This window comes from Pygoscelis adeliae, unplaced genomic scaffold (genome assembly GCF_000699105.1).
Source record: "Pygoscelis adeliae isolate BGI_AS28 unplaced genomic scaffold, ASM69910v1 Scaffold106, whole genome shotgun sequence".
Taxonomy (NCBI): Eukaryota; Metazoa; Chordata; class Aves; order Sphenisciformes; family Spheniscidae; genus Pygoscelis; species Pygoscelis adeliae.
The window spans coordinates 89,534-109,961 of record NW_008824939.1 but is presented as its reverse complement, the minus strand read 5'-3'; the positions used below and the strand labels follow the sequence as shown (position 1 = coordinate 109,961).

Below are 20,428 nucleotides of genomic sequence, written 5' to 3'. Positions count from 1 at the left end.
TGTACACTAAAAACACTCTTTGAGCCTTGTTTTTACCATAAATAGGTAGACCTGAGTTTCAGACTCGTTGGACACCAAATTTTGGCTTAGGGCAAATAAATTCTGCCTGTGAGATCTAGACCCTGCAGCACACTTAGCCCACAAGATTGTGCCCAGAATTTCAGGAGGAGTTAGGACAGGACTCACCATGACCTTACTGAACATCTCTACGTCATTCAGGTTCTCATCAGTCACACAACCAGACTGGTTCAAGTAGTGATAAGTCTCTGGCTCAGAGAGGGAGAGGCTCTCTGCAACAAAGGAAAAAGAGGCAGGGAGGAGAAAGACAACAATTTATTTAGCAATCAGCCTTTTCATTCTTAGTCCCCCAAAATAGTGTGTATGTTTACCACAGGAAGAGTTCATCTGAACAGATTCCATATCCCTCAGAAGGCACACCTAGACAGTGAATGCACTGGGGAAGGGGAAGAGGAGGGTGTGCGGTAGCAAAGCTCGCAGATGGTATGCAAAATGATTTAGAACAGTCAAATCCCAAGCTGCAGAGTGGCAGAAGAATATTCAATACTGAATTGACTCAGAAAAAAAAACCAACAAAAAAAAAAACAGAAGATGAAATTCAATCTCATAAAGTGTACAGAAAAACAGTCTTAACTATACACATAAAGTAATGACCTCTAAATTAGGTATCACCAATTGAGACAGAGTTCTGAGAGTCACAGTAAGATTTCTGAAGACATCAGTGCTGAGCAGCAGTCAAAACCAGTTCAGTTCCTTCAGTTTTAGAAGGAACGCAGAACTAAACATAAAACCAGAATTAGGTCTCTGTACATGTCTGTAGCACAACCACGTCTTAAATACTATCTGCAGGTTTGATCCCCCATTTCAAAAAGGATAGAGGAGAACTGAAAGATCTATGGAGAAAGGAGACAAGGATGATCAAGAGACAGAAACACATTACACATGGGGGAAGTGAAGCAGCCTGGGACACCAGCTTGGAAAGGGAGATGGGGAAGAATAGCAGAGATCTGCTGAAGAAAATAATCTGGTTTGTATGCTTCCCCTAAGTACTTGCTGATAACAATGGTCCCCGCTATTTCCCTTTGCTTTAGATGGATCTCTGAATTGACCCACGTGGCCATCCCTGCATGAACTCCCTAGAACTGAAGCCCTACTTCCTTCCTCTCTGTGTCAGGCCAAATTCTTCCAACTGATTATTCTAACACACATAGAACAAAGGCATAAAGAAATTCCCCAGTCCCTCAAAACCAGAGTGCAATTGTAACATATTCCTGCCCACCTATCTGACCTCTTCAGCAAGACCATCAGTGCTCAGCAGTACCTGGGGCAGGTACGCACAAATGTTGGTAAGGGGGTGCTGCACTACAGAGAGGATTCTTCCACAGCCTGCAGCTGCTGCCTTCTCTGCACACACTCTTCCAGATCCACCTCTCCCTTCCCCATCTACAGAGCTATAAACCCTTTGTTTAGATACTAGATATGTTTTGACTCTAGTCCTGCCACTACATTGCTGGTCTTTCTAATTCTTCTCTCTCCTATACTGAAGGTTTGTTGTGAAAGTATGTCTGTCAGTCCAAACTTTGAACTCCTTGAACAGCTCCCATCAGCATCTGAATCAAGTCTCTTTACCCTTCCTTTGCCTCTAGCCAGTTTCATTACCTCATCTTTCTATACCCCCTCTTCACTTTGCACAGACTTTTCCTTCCAGCTCAGAATGCTTGAAGTGTCTTTTCTCATACAGCATTTCTGTCATCCTCAGCCTCTTTCTCTCAACTCCCCTTTCTGTTTTCCATGAAATCACCATATGGCCTTCAAGAAGAAGTTGATGATATATCAAGTACCTGAAATATCCATGCTCTAGTTGACTTACACCTGCTTCACGTGCTGGCCTGGAAAGAGGACAGAGCCATATCCCAGAAAATTAAATTACCTTTCTGCTCCCCGCTCACACCAGCTAGCAGAGCATAAAAGATGTGGTAATTCCTCTCTCCAGGGTTCTGGTGTACCACTCTGTTCTGAAACAAAGAATACAGGAATAGCCAGTAGAAAGAGATCACACTTTTGGTTGCAAAGACAAAGAGAAGACCAGGATACAGGTAAATCTCAAGGGCCAATGCACAAGAGGGGTTTCTTCCAGTTTAGTGATGGTGTCGTGTAAGCTCTACATCAAGATCTTGTCATGTGTGGCTGTACAACTGAGCATGTACAGACTTCTCTGAACTCACTTAGAGAGTGCACGTATGGACAAACTGAATCTGGTCAGCTCTGGCCCTGCTCCTCAGTGAGTTCCTGAGTCCAAAGTAAACTACATCAGAGCAGAGATGCTGCATTTGGAGTTGTACTCCCATATTCCTCTCTATGGAATTGAGTTTCCAGGTACTTGTTCTCTCTCCTTTTCCACTCGGTAAACAGCTTTTTCTTGGAGTCTCTCTGTAATGCACAGCATTTATCAATGACAGAACAGGCTCTGACATAGAACAAACATTGTTCCTCCACCATCCTCTTCCTCAGGGGGGACAGTTGCAGTAGTAACACCTAAAGAGCTAATGTCTATGTGCTGTGATGGAGGCAGCATCATCCAGTAGGAGAACTGGCACTGCCCCACCATACTATGAGGGGGGTAGAGGGCTCACCCAGCAGTCAGTAGAGGTGATACCTACCTTTTCTAGTAAATCTGAACAGCATGTTAAGGAGAACACATTCAAATGACATATGCACAGATCTCCCAACAACTGGCAAAGAATCTTCTAGACACATTGGGATGAACCCTGTAACAAGCAATAAATCATTAAATAACTGACGTTTTGGAAAGTGGACAAAGAGTGGTCCCAAACATCATCTTGGATCCTCCTCTCTACTCCTTGTCCAAGGAGGTATTATGTGCCAAAGAGATATTTAAAAGGGCAGGGTCAGATAGAGCATAGGACCTGCACAGTGCTGAGGTAACCTAACAAAGGATGAGCCACATTAGGGACACCTAGAAAGATTAGAGAGGCCACTCTAATCTGAAAGTCTGCATTGCACACAGCAAGTCTTGCATCAGTTCTCATTGCTTCTGCAAGAGACCTCTATCTTTAATCTACCGACAGCACAAAGAGCAGAGACTAAACAATCCAAGCCTGTTATTTACAACAGTAGTAAATTCATCTGGCTGCTACTCCAGTGGAAATTGGTGTGGTTTGCAGTCATCAGCAGCTTTGAACATCAACATCAAGAAATGTAGCCAGGGCAGCTTTACCTGCCTCATGTAGACAAAAGATATGTCAAAGCCTTTGGCAGAGGGGTACATGGGCATACAGGGAAGAAAGTGGTCATGGCACAACATAATTCGACTATATCCAGTCTTCCCTGTCCTTATTGTCACTGGAACAGGCTCCCCAGGGAAACGGTCACGGCACCAAGCCTGTCAGAGTTCAAGGAGCATCTGGACAACGCTCTTAAGTCATATGATTTAGTTTTAGGTAGTCCTGCGAGGAGCAGGGAGTTAGACTCGATGATCCTTATGGGTCCCTTCCAACTTGAGATATTCTATGATTCTATGATGAGGGTTCCAAGGTCCACTGGAGACGGGCAGCCCAAAACAGGGAGTCATAACTGGCCCTCTAAATTCCTGTTCTCCTCTGCATCCAAATATTGTGCAGACTCTTAGCTTGGTCTCACTTTTCTGAATCATGAATTCATTGGCAGAGCTAACATAAGGGAACAATCTTCTGGGAAAAACAGGATGCAATCAACATGAGGGATCTTCCTAGGTAGCAAATTCTAGGGATTTAAGTATCAAGTGCTGTGATTGCCAAAGTGAAAAGTCAAACTATGTCCCTACCTAAGGTAGTACCTAGACAAAAGGTTTCTAGAGTTAGGTGCTGCAGAGCCACAAAACAAACAGTTCTTCCCTCTTTAAGTTGCAAATTTGCCCACAGTTATAAACTGGCTTTGAGAAACTGTGATGAGGGATTTCCTGACCCACTCTGAGCTCCTCCTCATCTTCACTCAGTCCATCCATTTCTGGTCCACTGAAGCAAAGGATACAATCAGTTACTCGGCCTCCCTGGATGTGTCCATGTTGAGAGAAGTGCAGCTGGATGAACTTGCCAAAGCGGCTGGAGTTGTTGTTATAAACTGTCTTGGCATTTCCAAAGGCCTCCAGAATGGGGCTGCAGAAACAAAGCAATGAAGATATGATTGGTGATGGGATACCATTAAAACAAAGCGTGTGCCCAGCCTTTTGCCATTTGCACAGCGTGCACTGCCATATGAGATTAATTCGTTACAGCACCAGACTGGACAAGCAGGAAGAGCTCAAGGGCAAGGAAGGATGGCAAGAGCAATTTAACACACTGCTAGATAAATTTTAAACCTTTGGGATTGGAGTTAATTAAATCAGTCCCAAATCAGTATGGGCAGCTGGCATTCACGCCATCGAGGGCATTCCCCATCAATGTGGCTTCAGGAAATGAAAGGTGGCAAGACCCAGCCAGGTTGTGTGCTTAACAAAGCAGCATTCCATGAAATGGATTTGTATTTTTTTCAGGATTTTCAGAAGCATCAGACATATAGGGCAAACTCTCTGTAGCTTTAAACCACATACTTCTTTGTTTCTATTTCTACGTTTGAAAGAGAAGACAGTATAAGCCATCTCTTAAAATTACAGGTAAACATTTTCAAACTAACAGACAAACATAGTACTAAACTGATTTGTTTGGTACTGAAATTTGATATGGGATCACACAAACCCTTGTTGTTACTTAAATCTTGCTTAGGTTGATACAAACCACATGGTTTCCGAGCAGAGGGAATATACACACATTATAGATTTGAAAACTTCATTCTAAGAGAGCCACATCATCCACTTCAGGAAAAATCTATCACCAAACTTCAGACAGGTGATGAACTGAAGAATTTTGTCTCCCGGTCACCTTCCTGCCTTCAGGAGGTTCATACAACATGGAAAATAGTTAAAATGCAGCTTGGTTCTTGCTCCACGGAACAGTAGAAGGGAAAAACCTAAACCATTCAAACTGACATGCTGAATCCAGGACTAAAACATTCATTTTTGCAATTTAGCCAATTCTAAAATAATCTGGAGGCCTGACAAGCAAGGAATCACGGAAATGCTACAAGAATAGCCATTAGGCAATCATGTTTAATTCTAAAACATACATAGTTTTTAACAAGTTATTACAGTTACTACCCTGAGAAATACTGGCTTTTTAAACGTCTCCATTTATCTACTGTGCAGTTCCACTTGAGACAGGGGCAGGTACAGGATTATTCACAAGTTAATAACTATAACACAACAAATAATCACAACTACAGATCACACACCGCTGGAGTTTGTTGAAAGCTTCAGGCCTTGCAAGTGCTAGCTAAGTGAGAGCTGTGGTTGTGGGAAAGGCTCAACAGCATTCAGGAAACTTCAGGCAGTATTTTCCTAATTTATCTCTTGAAAATATCACTTTAAACAAACAAAAGCATGGAAATGAAATTGCTCTGTTATAATACATTACAACCATAGAAAACCCAGTCACAGAAGTCTGTGTGCACAGATCAGGAGGTAAGTTCCTTGCCCTGGAGAATTTGAACTCCAAGACCCACGCCTCTGAAACAAGTATGTAAATAAGGACATTGCACAGGAATATCCCACTGAGCACACCAACGCCATGAATCAACAAAAATTAATGGGGACAACCAGAAAAAGGGAGGACAGGGTTATGTTATATGACTTTCACAGTTGCAGTGAGAGTGCAGTAACCAGCCAGCCAATCTTTATGGCTCTAAATCATGTTAAATTAGATAAGCAAAGCACAAGGAAGTATCTTTATAGTTTAGTTTGGCAATGGGCTCACGCACATGAGTGCGGAAGTCTTTCAGGGATGGGGGAGGAAATAGGCACGTGGGTGTCTGATGCTGGCGGCAGCTGCAAGGCAGAGGGGTGGGTGAGCTGATACAGCCAGGAATGAGGGCAGGTGCCTGGGCCAAGCAAACTGCCCGCGCCAGCAAGGCACATCACAACGTGGCATTTGATGCAGCAGTGAACTGTGCGAGGCGGAGCGGCGCATCAGGAAGGTGATGCTGGCTGCTCAGCTGGATGTGGGCTGGATGGGTGTGTTGCAGGACTCAAGATGATGAGAACCAGATTCAGCAGGGCAGCAGAAAGCGAAGCCTGGATTTTAGAAATATTGCAACATATGCAGCTCCAGGATTCAGACACATAGCTCAAGACAAAAAAGAAGATTTGAAGATTAGAGAGATGAATTACAGGAGGGGTGGCTATGCTGTCAGCAGTGTCACCCAACGTGGAGAAGGGAGCTTCAGAGTGAAGCAAGCAAGAAAAAAACTGAGAGGAAAGTTAGCAGAATTTTTAATGGACTGATGGATATTTTCAAGAAGGAAAACAGACCAAATCAACAGTGCCAAGGGAGTTTTCAGAGCCTGATTTCTGAGAAATACACCAAGCATGAATGTTACAACACACAAGCAAATGAAAGCTGACGTAACACTTTGTTTATAATGCTGTCTGAAATGGAGAAAGAATCCAGCATTGTTCCTGGGTATGTGCTGGAGTGCAAGGATGAAAATCCACCATAAGATAACCCAAGGAGGGCCACTGGCAGAGCAAGCGAAGCTGAACTGCAAACATATGAGGTAGACTCATTAGGAGTGGCAGCAGCTTCTGGCTCTGGGCCAGGCCTTCAGCTTCTCTTCTTCAGGGAAAAGGTGACAAATCAAATTCTTTTGCACTTGCATCGCAATAGCTCACGTAGCACTAGAGATGTACACAAAACGAGTCACAAGCTCTTACTCCACTTCACCTCACAGCTGTGGGATCTTGCAGACTCAGGAATCACCTACCTACCATCGTAAGCTTTCTGGATCACAGTTAAGTTACCACTTAACTGCTAAGCGGGCTTGAGCCTTCTAAGCCGCTTGCCTTAAAGCAGATTTTGCAGGTCTTGAGTCGTGACTGTATTGCACTTAAGAGCTTTTTCCAATTTGCCAATGTCCCTGGTAAAATCTGCACACCTGCAAAGGATAAATCATCCAACAATGGTCTCTCAAGCACCAGGTCCAAAGGCAGCAACCCTTCTGCTCAATGCTGCTCTGCTTATAAGGATCCTAAAAACTGCAATGCTCTTGCAGCTGCCACGTTAGACACCGCATGTCTGCTATTTTCACCATAGTTACTAGTAACTTTTTTGTGTCACTGTCTTCCAGGAAACATTCCTTCTCTCTACTCCCTGGGCCCTGAAATATGCCACTTGCATGAGAGTCACTTTTACACAGATGGTTCAAAGGATTCCAGCTTATTACACAACTAGATCCTGTTGCAGACATCTGATTCACTCCTCTGGAGGTTTCTGCAACTATCACAGGCTCAAAGTGGGACCAACCCACAGCCTCACCCTTGACAGTACCTAACTGCAAAACCCCCAGCAAGGTCCTCCAGGCAGTCTTGCATTGGGAAATTTTTGTTTAATTTAATTTATCGCTAATTAAGAGAAACTTCTGGTTGTGGATTCAGGTGTTAAGAAAATAGACACAGCAAACATCTTTCCTCCCTCTTCCCAAGGCTTACCTGACGTCAAACACCTATTGCTCCCCTTCCTCAGCCTGAGCTTTCATTTTTACCTCAGGCTACAACCGGTCCCTCGCAACTTCCCCCGCAAGGCAGTGGGCAGCGCAGGAGGCCGGGGTCCCACACATAACGGTTTCTTAGGGTCGCTCTTTGCTTCCTCATTTTCTCTGCTGCTCTTTGCCTCTTACTGGTTTTCCTCAGCTGCACTTTGCTTCTTCAAGTCTTCCTGACACTTTTTTCCTTGTTGTTGACCCACTTTGTTCCAGCGTGGGTCACCCGTAGGCCATGGTCCTGGGGTGTCCCTGTCCTGGGGTGGGCCATGGTCCTTCAGGGGTGTCCCTGCCCTGGCATGGGTGTCCCTGCCCTGGCATGGGTCGTGGTCCCTCAGGGGTGTCAGGACCTCCTTTGGCATGAAGGATCCCCCACAGAGCGCGTCTCCATCCCCTCACGGCTGCCGGTTTCCTTCTCAAACACCTTTGACCCAGGCGCCATGCACTTCCCTGCACAGGCCCTGCTGCAGCCCCCAGGCAAACCTCCTCACTCATGGCCCTTACAGCTCCCATGGACGTTTCTCCTTAAAATCACCTGCCTGGACAGCAAGAGAGCTGCAAGGTGGCCCACAGGACCTCTGAGGGCAAGACGTACTGGCAGCCTGAAACAAATGGAGGCCAGGGGAGAGATGGGGCTAAAGGAGAAGACTGAGAGTCAGAGCGCGACAGAGACTTACCACGAGCACAGCCACAACTGAGAGCTGTGGGCGACAGGGACGACCTGGGACAGCCATCCCTGCGGCAGGGAGGGACGTTACCCACATCCCCTCCAGCCACTGCCACGAGAGACGTGGGCCTGAGAGCTGGAAAGAGGGACAGCGCAGTGATGTGCGAGTGAGCTCAAGGGTGCAGCCAGGCGGGCATGGAGGATGAATTACTGAAGGAAGGAGAAATCCCAGCCTTGGCTAGAGCATTAATTCTCTGGCTGCCACACACCCTGTGCTGCTATTGGAAAGAAGCCGAATTAATCCACAAGCAGCTGGGAGAGCAGCCAGCGTGAGGCATGCCGGCGAGACCGCAACCTCCACATTTCCCTGACATGACACTGTTCAGCCACATGAGCCTCACTGCCCAGGTTTGGCTCCATCCACGGCCCGACTCAAGCAGCCCAAATGCAGGCACCGTGCAGAAGGCAGTGCCCCTGCCAAAGGCAGGCTGCCCCAGCAAGCCGGCATTCGCGGGCCTGCCGGGCCTCTGCAGGACAGGACATGGGGCATCCGTGGGGGTGACGATACCTGCTTTCCAGGATGGCTTCCTCCACGCGAGTGCTCGTCTCGGACACAGGGGCCCCGAGGGAGGTCTGGCTCATGGCTGATAGAAATTTCAGCAGCAACTTGGTGCTCTCAGTCTTTCCAGCTCCACTTTCTCCGCTGTTAAAGAAGATATACATTCCATTTACAAATCTAGGACAGACCAAGTTAATGACCATCCCACCCACAACAGAGAAGTGGTCTCCAGGAATAAACACGTAGCATCTCCACTGCGGCAAGCAGGGGTCAGGCAAAGGGTAGGGTAGCATGGCGTGGATATTTAAGCAGATGTCGTTGCAAATGGAGCAGCAGGAGCAAGGCGTGTAATGCAGTCAGGGAGTAGCTGGTTCTCCCATTTCTAACCTTATCAGAACACACTGGCTGTCATGACGCTTCCACAAGCAGCAGTAGCACTCATTAGCGGTGGCGAAGATATGGGGAGGCAGCTCACCCAGGCGGTGCTGTCTGTACAGGTCTATGGCATCCACACTGTACAGACCAGGGATGGGTTTGTAGGGATTTACTGATGCCAAGATGGAACCAATGTTTGTCTAGGGGGAGAAAACAAAACACAGCAAGGAAATAAAGCTCCTGAAAAAAATAATCACGACAAACCCGGACCCTGAAATAACTCATGGTGAAGGGAGAAAGCCTAAATAAGGAAGTTGGGCTTCAGCAGAGAGCTCCCCAATTTGGCAAAGAATGTCAAACCCCAGGGCAGGGGCTGCATCACTGGGTATGGATGGGGCAGTTTGAATTTCGCTGCTTTACAATAAAATGTTCTTAGTCTGTTGTCTTTGCTAAATTAAGCTTACACAATTTAAAAACATGAAGCCATCTTCATACCCAGCTACCTTGCACTGTGCTTGAAGCTGAAAAGCAGAGCCAGGATTGAAGGAGTGTCAGGAGATACCTTCAGTGCCCCTATCCACAGTCTTAAGTGGAGGGGGCTTGGCAGGGTTCAAGCACCTCCTGAACAAAGAGGTGGGACACAGAGATACACACACACACGTGTGCAAAGAGCCACTAAAGCATATCATTTTTTTATTCTGCTGAAAAATGCTGTTTGGAGCAGCTTAAATCTTTTGGTAAGCCAAATTAAAATTGACAGCTGAAGATGAAGCTCAGGATTTCAAGTCAAACCATTTCTACATTTTCTAAACATTTTATTTTGAAAATATTTATTTTGAAAATCTCACAGTTCAAGAAAAGAGTTAGTAAGGTTTAAAATAAACTACCCAAAGCCTAATATTAAATTTCAAACGTATTCTTTTGTGAAGTCAGAAGGAAATTAATTCTGGTTTTTTTGGGGCATGACTTTTTCGGTTCAGCCAACCAGCTCAAATCCAGTTATTCTCAGAGCTGCAGTTCAGAGCAATGGTGCCACCCCTCTCCTAACAATGCCTTTGTAATATGGTCAACATCCAGCTTAAAACCTGCTGCTGGTGCAGTGGCCTCCTTCACAGGGACATCTTGGGCTGCTCTACTTCAGCTCTACCCATTCTCAGCACGGGTGATGGAGGAAACACTTAGATTGCTGCAGTAGGTGCCAAGCTTTGTGGCCAGGGACAACATCTAGTATTATTTCCAAACCATTATTTCCAAACTACAAGTCACCACATACATATACAAGGATTTACATGCATCCATTGGAGAAGCTGTAAACAAACACTTGGTGGATAAGAAAGACACATGCTTTCTCCCTGCCAAATGAAATCTGGGGCCATACTGCAATGCCAAGCTCTGAAGCCAGACTAAGATGCTGTAGTCACCAAAACATTTAAGACTCATTTATTAAAGCAGCAGTCACAGATCATCAGGGGAAAAAAGCCCATCACCTAGGCCTAATTGTATTATCAGTATGAACAGGCTAGCATGGAACAAGTACTGAGGACCCTCTGACATGGACCTTTGTGGGCAGAAATATAATTCATTGGTGATGAAAGCAATAAGCAAGCAGATGATCTTTGGCAAGACAGGTGGGAGGAAATGGGAAAGCATTGAGAGAGAAAACATGGTTTGGGAAAAAACACTGTACAACCAGTAGAGCAACAGACATTGTCCAGAGACTGTAAGACAGAGATGTCCATCCTAACTCTTCTCCCAGACCTTTACAGCATTTTTTCCTCTCAGATGTTTCATTTTGCATTTCCCACTCTAGTTTCAGCTCTCCTAAGGAACAGAGCTCCCGCCGCAGTCCTTTCCAGAACTTCTTCCAGTACAGCCATCTCTTTCAAAGGTGTTTCTAGGAAACTTTTCCATCTCCCAGTTGCAGTCTCCTCATCACCTGCAGTCCCTTATAGACGATTTCTATCCACAATTTTTAATAGCAGTAGTATTTGTGCATCAACCATGTACATACCAGCCACTCTATTAGCAAGGAGTGATCGTCCCGAGAACTCTGCAGAGCAGGACAGGCCACACGTGGTATATCTACTTCTCAAGACAATAGATCCTACTTGGGTGGTTAGGCATGGCAGAGCTAGGGACAGCACAAAATGTGGCAGTACAGCCCCCGGCTTATTTATAAATCACTCGCATTATGTTGGGTCTACTTTTATTAGGGGATACAGGAATTGCAGGAATGAAGGGGGAAGATACACTCTTAAATGCTGCAGGCTGTTGCTGTGCTCACATAATTTCCTTAAGCAGTTTGGTAGAGCTTGAAGACTATTTCTTTGGAAAACAAAAGGTACTGTTGAGATTGTCAGTATTCCTGTAGCACGTTAATCATGGGTACCACACCAGTACTGCTACCTACACTCCCTGACCAGAAAGGATCCTCTTTAGGAGCTCATGCTAGGATGCCTCTAGGCACACGGCTCAGAACTGCACTGCCCTTTTTCACAGCAGTTGTCCACTTCATGTTCTCAGTTTTCCATCCCCTCATTATTTATTTTTATTATTATTTGTTTATTATTATATTTAGTACTAGTTGCCAGTATTCCAGGTTACTCATTCCTTCAGGTGAATTTGTTTTCCAGAAAATGATGATATTTCTCACCTGTTTCTGATCTCTCTGATTTCCTTCTAAAAAATTTTGGCCCTGACTGATAGGCATAATTCCTCTCAGTACAGCTTCACCTGCAACCTTAGCCTACTATGCTCTATCTGTGGAGACCATGGAGAACGATATTAAATGAACTCAACCCCTGTAACATTCATGGTATTCACAGATCACTGCAAGTCATTAGGTGGCACTGCAGCTGACATTCTCAATTTCTGCTTAACTGAAAACTATACGCAGCAGGGCTATAGCAAAAACTAATAGTTAGTGATAAGGTAACTGCAATATTAATGTCTGCACTGCAGAAATGCAAAACAGCACTTGTCCGATTTGGTGTCCTCCAGGTCAGACATTGCACAAACATATACCCAGATACAGTCCCACTCAAGAAGGGGCTGACAATCCTTCACCGAGGGTTTCTTCCAGTGCTCAGCACATTACAGAAGTCAGGCCCCTTCATAAATCTCCCAAAAATTCAGATCTAAGGTGCACAGCTGACATTCATACACTATGCACAGCCAAAAAATGACATCATATTTAAACTTTCAACACCTTTACACACGGATGGAGAAGCCACAGAACTAATGCTGAAGAGGAGAAGGAATGGCATATCAGAGCTTGAGGAAAGGCTTAAGGAGATAGAGCTGCTGCGACACTGGCACAGTGCTGGCGGTGTGGCATTTCTGGTGCAAGGCACAGGCTGAAGAGGGAGAGAATCCTGCCTCACATTTCGAAGTGTGCGGAAGAGGAAATGGGAGGAATATACCCAAATGGGCAAAGAGCTGCACAAACACATAGCATGTGTCAAACACAGGTCAGGAAGAACAGCAAGGACAAGGGCCATCAAAAGAGTGTGTGCACATGGGTACTGCCACAGGGTCACAAGGCTATGTTGATAGACGACAGACAAGGGGGTCTACAGCAACAAAAAAAGAGAATTTGCAGTCTCCTCTGCATCCCGGTGCAGGAGATGGTTCAGAAACAGGGTCACTTTATTGATCATTTCCTGGAATACAGGTGCATATGGTTTGGTTGCCTTGGTAACAGTTGCTATGCAACACAGATTTACATTTTTCCTGTCATAATCTGAAAAACTCTGAGTGCGCATAGCATGGACAAGCAAGGTAAGAGTAAAGCAAGGTAAGGCAGTCTTTGTAATATATCCTCCTAGTCCTCTCCAAGTCTCAGCAGAGCACGCTGCCATCCCAGCGCTCCAGGGATGCCTCATCCCAGGTGCGCTTTTCCTCACAATTCCTTTCCCGACGCCTGCCTCCTTCCTGAGGGCCCGAGAGGGAAATCAGGAGATGCTTTGAGTATTCATCTGTGCAAGGAGAGCAGAGCAACTCAAAAAAGGCACAACTGCATGTAAAAGCAGAAGAATTAGGCAACAGGTTTGCTTTCCTAGTTTTTTCAAGCAGTAGCTTTATCCGCATCAGGAGGGATACTCAACAACAACATATGTACACTGCACTTTCCAGTCTGCTTGGCCATATAAACCTCTGAACAGTAATAATGGGGAATCTGGGGAACATGAGTCCCGGCTTGTAAAACACGGATGGTCATGGAGGATACAGAGCTGCACAATTACCACAAAGCCTAGAGGTGAATGCTCATGTTTTGGAAGTTCTTCTATAGACGCAAAGAGGTCTCCCCTCTAGTAGGGGTAGGATCTCACAGGGCTGATAGAGATGGCAAGGCAGAAAAAAACCTCCCTTTTTATCCACATGAAACAATGCTCAGGAAACAATGCTAAAAATCAGTGTTTCACATTCAAAGTGGCAGCCCCAAAGCTAAACAAAAGTCATTAGCCAGAAGGATGTGGCCCAGCTTGAGCACTTACGTAGATGTTACCCTGTTGGTAGCGCTGGTGCAGGTTAAGCAGGATGGCAGCTTCATGCAGATCTCCCAGCATGGACATGTCTTCTACCCCATCAACGCTGGTCTGGTGCATTGGCAAGACCTTTTCTCTGGAAAGGGAGGCCTTGGGGTACTGGAATACCTGGAAGAACGGGGAGAAGGACAAATAAGCGCATGACACCTGGGCACATGGTCTGATTTCCTACCAGAAACATGCCCTTTTCCACAGCTTTGTACTTCAGCACTGGAAAAGGAAATGAATAAGGCACAGATCTGCTCCCTGTTTTTATAGCCGTTCCTCTGTTCCTGTTCCTACCTATTTGAGCTCTCTGGCCAGAAATCATACAGCACACTCCCTTCCTTTGCTACAGAGTCACTCTCTCACCTTCACTACTGACAGGGACAGATCAATGCAAGGCTACTTGATTTTTACTGAAGTGCCCTTAGCAGGAGCAGGGCACCAGCTTCCAGGTATACCAGGCCAGACAGGTATTACACACTGCACTCATGACTGTCAATAATGGTGGTAGCTGCTCCCAAGAGACCAGGAACAGTCTTTCACAAAAACACAGGCGGGATCGTATCTCTGACTGTGGGGAGGTTGAGGCAAAGCTTATTCGCATTCCAGGTTTGGCCCTGCACTCTCCACAGGAGCAGCCAGAGAGTGTCTGGGAGAGGTTGTCATGTCAAGAGCAGAGGAAAGAATAGCAGATGAGAAGCCAAACAAAGTAGTGGCACCCTGTGTGCATGCTGGCATGTACGTATATGATGCAGCTTTCAAAGCGTTCGTACAGTGACAGCTATTAACTTCTATCACTGCTCTGGGAAGTGCCCACTTCTCTCTCTATGCAGTTGCACTCTTCTTGCCTCAATTGCTGCATCCTTCTTCCTGTTAGAGCTTCCTCCTCCTCAATAACCCACACGTCAGCTATTGGGTCATCTTCTTCACCCCCTTTCACCACAGCTGAGATTATGTGACTGTTCCCCTCCACCATAGCCACATCCCAGCCCTCCTTTCCTCCTCCTCAAGCACGATGCTGGCATTTCACAAAAGTTATTTCAGTTGCTTCCCACTCTTGGATTCAACCGTGTGCCATCTCCCACCCAGCATCCCAAGCTGTGCTAGATGGTAAGACCCAAGACAGACAGATGGGAGACTTCATACAGGCAGCCTGGAGAAGCAAACTGGCCCGCAGTAACCCTTCCAAAGAAACGGGCTTTTCCTTCCCTTCTGGGGCTCTGGTCTCTACCTCATTTCCACTCCTGCTTCTGAGCCCTCCCAGGTGCCACCAAGAAACTGACTGACCCCACAGAGAATGAGCCCATGATCTATAGCGTTGATCTAACCGGTTTCTTCTGCCTGCTTTCCTGGAGTCCTGAGGCTGCTGTTAACTGCTAGGGAGAGGCCAGCCACGCAGCTGCAGGCTGAAGACAGAATGAGGTCACCCTGCCCCCTCCAGCAAGCCACCCTTGCAAGTCCCCTGCAGGGAGTTCACTGCTGCAGCGCATTGCAGGTGCCCAGCAAGCACCCCTTCTCAGCTCTGAGCCTGCACCCTTGCCAGTATGGGAAAGGAATAACCTTGCGCAGGATCCCTTTACAGGACCCCCACAATGCCTCCAAAAGCATGCACCATTGAAGAAACAGCTCTGTTCCTGGAAGGAGCTGGGGAGGAGAAGCAGGCTCACTTCCCCAGATGTGTTTGCCCCAGGTCTGCCCAGTCACACCTGATGTGACAAGGACTTGGTCTCTTCCACTGGGAGACTGCCCCACAGCCCGATTTTCTCACCAGCCAAGGGGCTTTCAAAAATACATAGTTCGTATTCATGAATAGTCCACTCCAGCACACAGGCTCTCTCCAGGCATCCCTGGTCATCTCCACACCACTTCTACAGCTGGGTATCAGAGAGGTATGACTGCCAGCAGCAGGACCCCCACTCTGTAAGCATGGCCAAAAAAACCCACATCAATTTTTTTTTTTCTTCAGAGCAGAGACCTCAGGCACTTCCACAAAAGAACTGAGGGAGCAAGAAGGAGAACAGGACAACTACATTCAGGGGAAAGTACAAGCTGCAAATACACAACGTGAGCTGGACTCTGTCAGGAGCAAAACCACTACAGCACTTTCAAACCATGAGGCAGCAAACCACCCTGGCTCTCTTTTCTCTGCTGACTGGACAAATTTTGGAAGGGGACAAGTCCAAAATGGTATGATGTGATCTTTCCTTACATCTGCCGGGCACTTACTCATTTACCACTGCATTGTCAGCACTTGTGGCCACTTGGGCCAAAAGAGAAACATGAAGAAAATGCCTAGGAAAAAAGCTGAGTGGACAAGTGTCCCAAAAGATACCAGGTGGTTGGTAGCACCTGTGCCAAGAGGCTGCTATGCATGAAAAATAACTGTGATGGGTAAGAGCTTGTTTACTTGCTCTTGTAGACGATACAGGATAGGACCCTGAAGAGCAACAGGGGGCCTAAATACAAGAGTAAATGATTAGTAGGGACTAGTTCATCACTTGTTAAACCTGTCTTGAGCCTCCTGAGTAGGATTATTCAGTCATCCCTCCCTAAAAAAAAAAATCTGGTCCAAGATCCTCAAGGAGTTAAGCAGGTGCTCTGGTGGGACTGCAGCAAAGGTGGATGAGAGGGGCATTGGCTCTGGTACCCTCTGGACAGAAACACTGCATAGGTGAAATATACTCCCTGGAGGAGCGGACTGATGCCACGTTGACACCTGAGGCCAAGATGTCAACTGTCTGTCCCTGAGGCTGGCGAGATTCACCGAATACCCTTGCCCATCACTGCACTCCTAGCAGCTCACCCTTCCTCAGGCAGAGGCTGGGGCGTCCAGCCCCACTGAGATTTGAGAGGGGAGGTCTCTGTGCCCCTGGAAGGTACCTGTAGCATGAGGAAGAGGTTTCAGGCCTTCCCTAGCACTGGAAGAGAGTTGTCTTTTAATCTGTCCTCTGCCCTCCGGGGTAGAGACAAGTTTCCAGTCTCTGTATCACCAACAGGCTGCAGGGATCATCCAGGGTCCTGGAGTTAGACAGGCAGTGGGTTTTTTTGTTCCCAAGATTGTGTCAAAGGGCCTTTCCCTGAGGAGCTCTGAGGTTTGAGATACAAACATGACCCAGACATGATGACCCTCCATCCTCCGAGCTTGCAAGGTATTGCACTGATCCAGGACAGCCAGGCCCTTTCCCACCTCCAGCCACCCAAGTAAAGAGGCTCTTGTTACCCCACTGCTCACTTCTGGACACCTCCAGCAATCTGCCAGCAGAGCAGTTTGGAGGAAAATCCTCCCCACCATCCTGCTCCAGGTAAGGTGAGCCAGGCTGGCTTCAGCAGCTAGCACTATTGAGCTGAATATGATGGCTGATTTTGCCTGAAGCAAGTGAGAACACAGACAAACTGATCTCTCAGCAGAGCTGCCTCTGGAATATCTCTTTTCCAACAAGTTAATACTTAAACAGAAAGTTATAGGTGTTAATAAGCAGCTCTTTATTACTTGGGAAGAAAAACCATCAGCTTTCAGTCTAACTACAAACAAGCCATCAAATACCACGCAGGTACCTCACAACACAGCCAATGATTTCTGCTTTCTCCCCAGTGATTAGCTGATAGTCTCAGATTTAGCCCATGGTCAGAACAAAATGAGCAGGACTCTCTCCAAGCCCCTGCAATGGCCAGGGATAAAGCAAAACATGGCTGGCAGACAAGCCAAGATGAGGATTGCCAACAAAGCCAAACTGAGCAGGGGAGAAATTATTCCTCCTCAACCTCAGATCCATCCATTAGTGCAACCCTGAGCACAGGAGCAAAGCTCCCACTCAGCATCTAAGTTATGTTTATCCACAAAGCATTCGTCTGGTCTGTCTGGACTGTGGTTTCCAATCTTGTGTTTCATAAGTGTCGGCTCCTCCTTTCCTCCTAGGAAGTCACATTTCTGATGGATTTGTCGCTTGAGGTGTTTTTAAGGAAGTGAAAACAAATGGCAAAAGCCCTGAAGCATAAGACAGGACTTCTTACCTCAGAGCTGCAAGAGCTGCAGGGATGCTGGGCCACAGCAAACATGAGGATACTAGATTTAGGAATCCTAATATCAGAGGGATCAACTGAACCATCCAGCCCAAAGTAAAACGAAGATGTTTTCATGTGAGTTTTCGCCTGGCGTAAGACAGCCAGTCCCTCCTACAGCTATCAAGCAATGAAGGTGGCAGGCGAGGGAAGCACATAGGACAGCTATTGTGGAGGGCACTGAATAAAGCAAGCCCTTGAATGATCACCATGTGCTTTTTCTGCATAAGCCATAAAGCACATGCTCCTTCAGCCTAGTGGATTCTTCTTTCATGGAGGAAAAAACCCAAATCCAGCCTTTTTAATACCTGTGACTCCACCCAGCATTATCCTGTGCACATTTTCTAGCACGGTCACAGGCTGGCAGTGGGTACACCCACTCAGCTGGCTCTGTGGTGGGATTTCTGGCGTCCTTTCAGAGGTGCCAGGTGGGTTTGGAAGATTTTCCAAGGCCACATCAGCATATCAGAAGAGACAGAAGCAAGTCTGGGAGAGTCACAGAAGTACTCGCCATTTGTTCACCCTCCACAGGCTGCAGCATTACCTGTGATGAACGCCCCTGTGATCTCTTAAAATGAGTTAGTGACTATACAGCATTCCCAAAACGAGGCAACTCCTCAAGAAAGGATTTAAAAGACTAATCAGATAGAAAATCTATGTGTCTGCTAGGTGAGTTTCTGTCTGAGAAACAAATCAGGCTCTTTAAAAAGGAATGATGATTTAAAACCTAGCCCTGTCAAAGCAAGACTGAGAAATACAACAGTCCTACCACTGACTCTCCACAAGCTGGAGTCTTAAATCCCCTTTCTCCACCCCCACCCCCCACCCCATGCCCTCCTTTGTTTGCCAGGTAAGAGGCTGAAAAAAAAAATGTCCAATTTCCTGTAACAAAGAAGCTGCCTGGGGAGCACAGTTCACCAAAACAGCTGAGCAGATCTAATTGCGCACTGCTGGAGGGCACAGTCCTGCCCATTTCTTCATCCTTCTCCCAGCCCAGGCACCAGTTTGACTCTCTAAGAACCTCAGTGAAGGCAGTGAATAGTTCTCCCAGGGTTAGGGAGCCGAGCTGACTCACTGAGGACTTGGATGATCCCCAGAGGTCCCTTCCTACCAATATTACTCCACGAGCACTGCAGCAGGCACGCCAGGGAACCACAAGGAGCACAGGGCTGGAAATAAGACAGGAAAGAGGCTTGTTCCCTATCGCCGGCAGAGAGCTCTGCTCTCAGAGGAACTCAGCTGCCTTGTTGAACTGTCCTGTGCACAGCTGCTGGCTGCACTGACGTGGGGAGCTCACTTCCATGTGCCCCTGACCCAAAGGGCTGATGGCAAAAGCTGCCGAAGCCGACAGTGGACAACAGCCCTTACAGCAGCACAGCTTGCAAGAAGCACGTCCTGGCAGAAAGGGCTGCTTAGTTGGTGGAGCCACCTCCTTCCTAGGAGCATTTTGCCAATGTAATGGTTTTGCTAGTCTGTTAATGCAACTCCTTCAAAGATGGCACAAGAAAAACAAAGCAAAGTGAGGTGGGCAGACAAGTGAACAGAAGAAAGATAACAATCTTCTCTTTTTAGTCTTTGTTAGGCCTTTGGCATGGCTTGTAACAGAGCCGAGTCACTTTTCAGGCAGAATTGCAGCATTTCAATTGATACACGTCCTTTTAGCATGAAGGTCACACAAGACCAAGAAGTCCATCGTGCAAGGTGGCATAGGCTACAGCCTCATGCAAACTTCACTTACCGAGCCATAATCTGAGGTGAAGAGCACGTTTCCATCGGCACACGAGCCAACCGTGCATGGCTGCAGCTGGTCCTGCTCCCACAGCCATACCCTGGCACCCTGCAAAAACCAAAAGACCTCCCATTAGAAAGAACCGGAGCTTGCGAGATCTGCACACAGGGTGCAACACCCAAGGAAAGGTGTGGTATTCAGAGGCTACTTCCAAGCTACAGCTGCTTAACATTCTTAAGCAAGTCCTACTTACATTTTCAGAGAAACTAGTTTTGATTTTTTTAACGTAACATGAGAGGAAGAAAAAGCAGCTTTAACCAGCTTCATGCGGAAACCATCGTAAGGAAACATCAATTTTTACAGAAGGAGTCATGGAAAGATACAAGCACGCAGAATAGTGGGTTCGACTGTCTAAATATTTTCAAACTTAGAATAGCTGGTCATTAAAAGTCATGCTATAATAATAGAAAATGTAAATAAAGCATGTTTACAATTTCATACACCCACACATCATCGTAAGTCAAAATGCTTCCAGAAATCATCAGCAACAGTGAAATGGACTTCACAGAGCTCTGTTTGCCTCTCTTGCAAGAGTTTCCTTGCGTAAATGACATGATTTGAGTGCTTCTCTGATGTATATATACACTGATGTACATATGATGGCCCTGATGTATATACGGTTTCACACACTACAAGATCTTAAATTGCTCAGTGTCTCTCAAGACAACCCTAAGCACAAAGGCAGACTTCTGGTAACACATATGCAGGGATCTGCAGGGCAAGCAGATCTCATCGCTCACCCACCAAGAAAGTGCAGGGGAAATCAGTTTGCTGGATTGGCCTCTTCTGCCCTTGCCTGACTA

General features: G+C 46.5%; 1 protein-coding gene across 1 annotated transcript in view; it reads right to left on the bottom strand.

Moving 5' to 3' along the window:
- The window catches only part of LOC103918180 (unconventional myosin-X-like), a 97,831-nt gene that overhangs the window by 61,516 nt on the left and 15,887 nt on the right, over nucleotides 1-20,428 (bottom strand). Inside the window, exons 3-10 of the mRNA XM_009325441.1 lie at nucleotides 19,575-19,691; nucleotides 13,742-13,900; nucleotides 9,258-9,445; nucleotides 8,880-9,014; nucleotides 4,048-4,172; nucleotides 2,679-2,692; nucleotides 1,949-2,033; nucleotides 187-290 (exon numbers count right to left, since the gene is read on the bottom strand). Coding sequence (XP_009323716.1) covers nucleotides 187-290; nucleotides 1,949-2,033; nucleotides 2,679-2,692; nucleotides 4,048-4,172; nucleotides 8,880-9,014; nucleotides 9,258-9,445; nucleotides 13,742-13,900; nucleotides 19,575-19,691 — 927 coding nt within the window. The remainder of the gene's footprint in view (nucleotides 1-186; nucleotides 291-1,948; nucleotides 2,034-2,678; nucleotides 2,693-4,047; nucleotides 4,173-8,879; nucleotides 9,015-9,257; nucleotides 9,446-13,741; nucleotides 13,901-19,574; nucleotides 19,692-20,428) is intronic.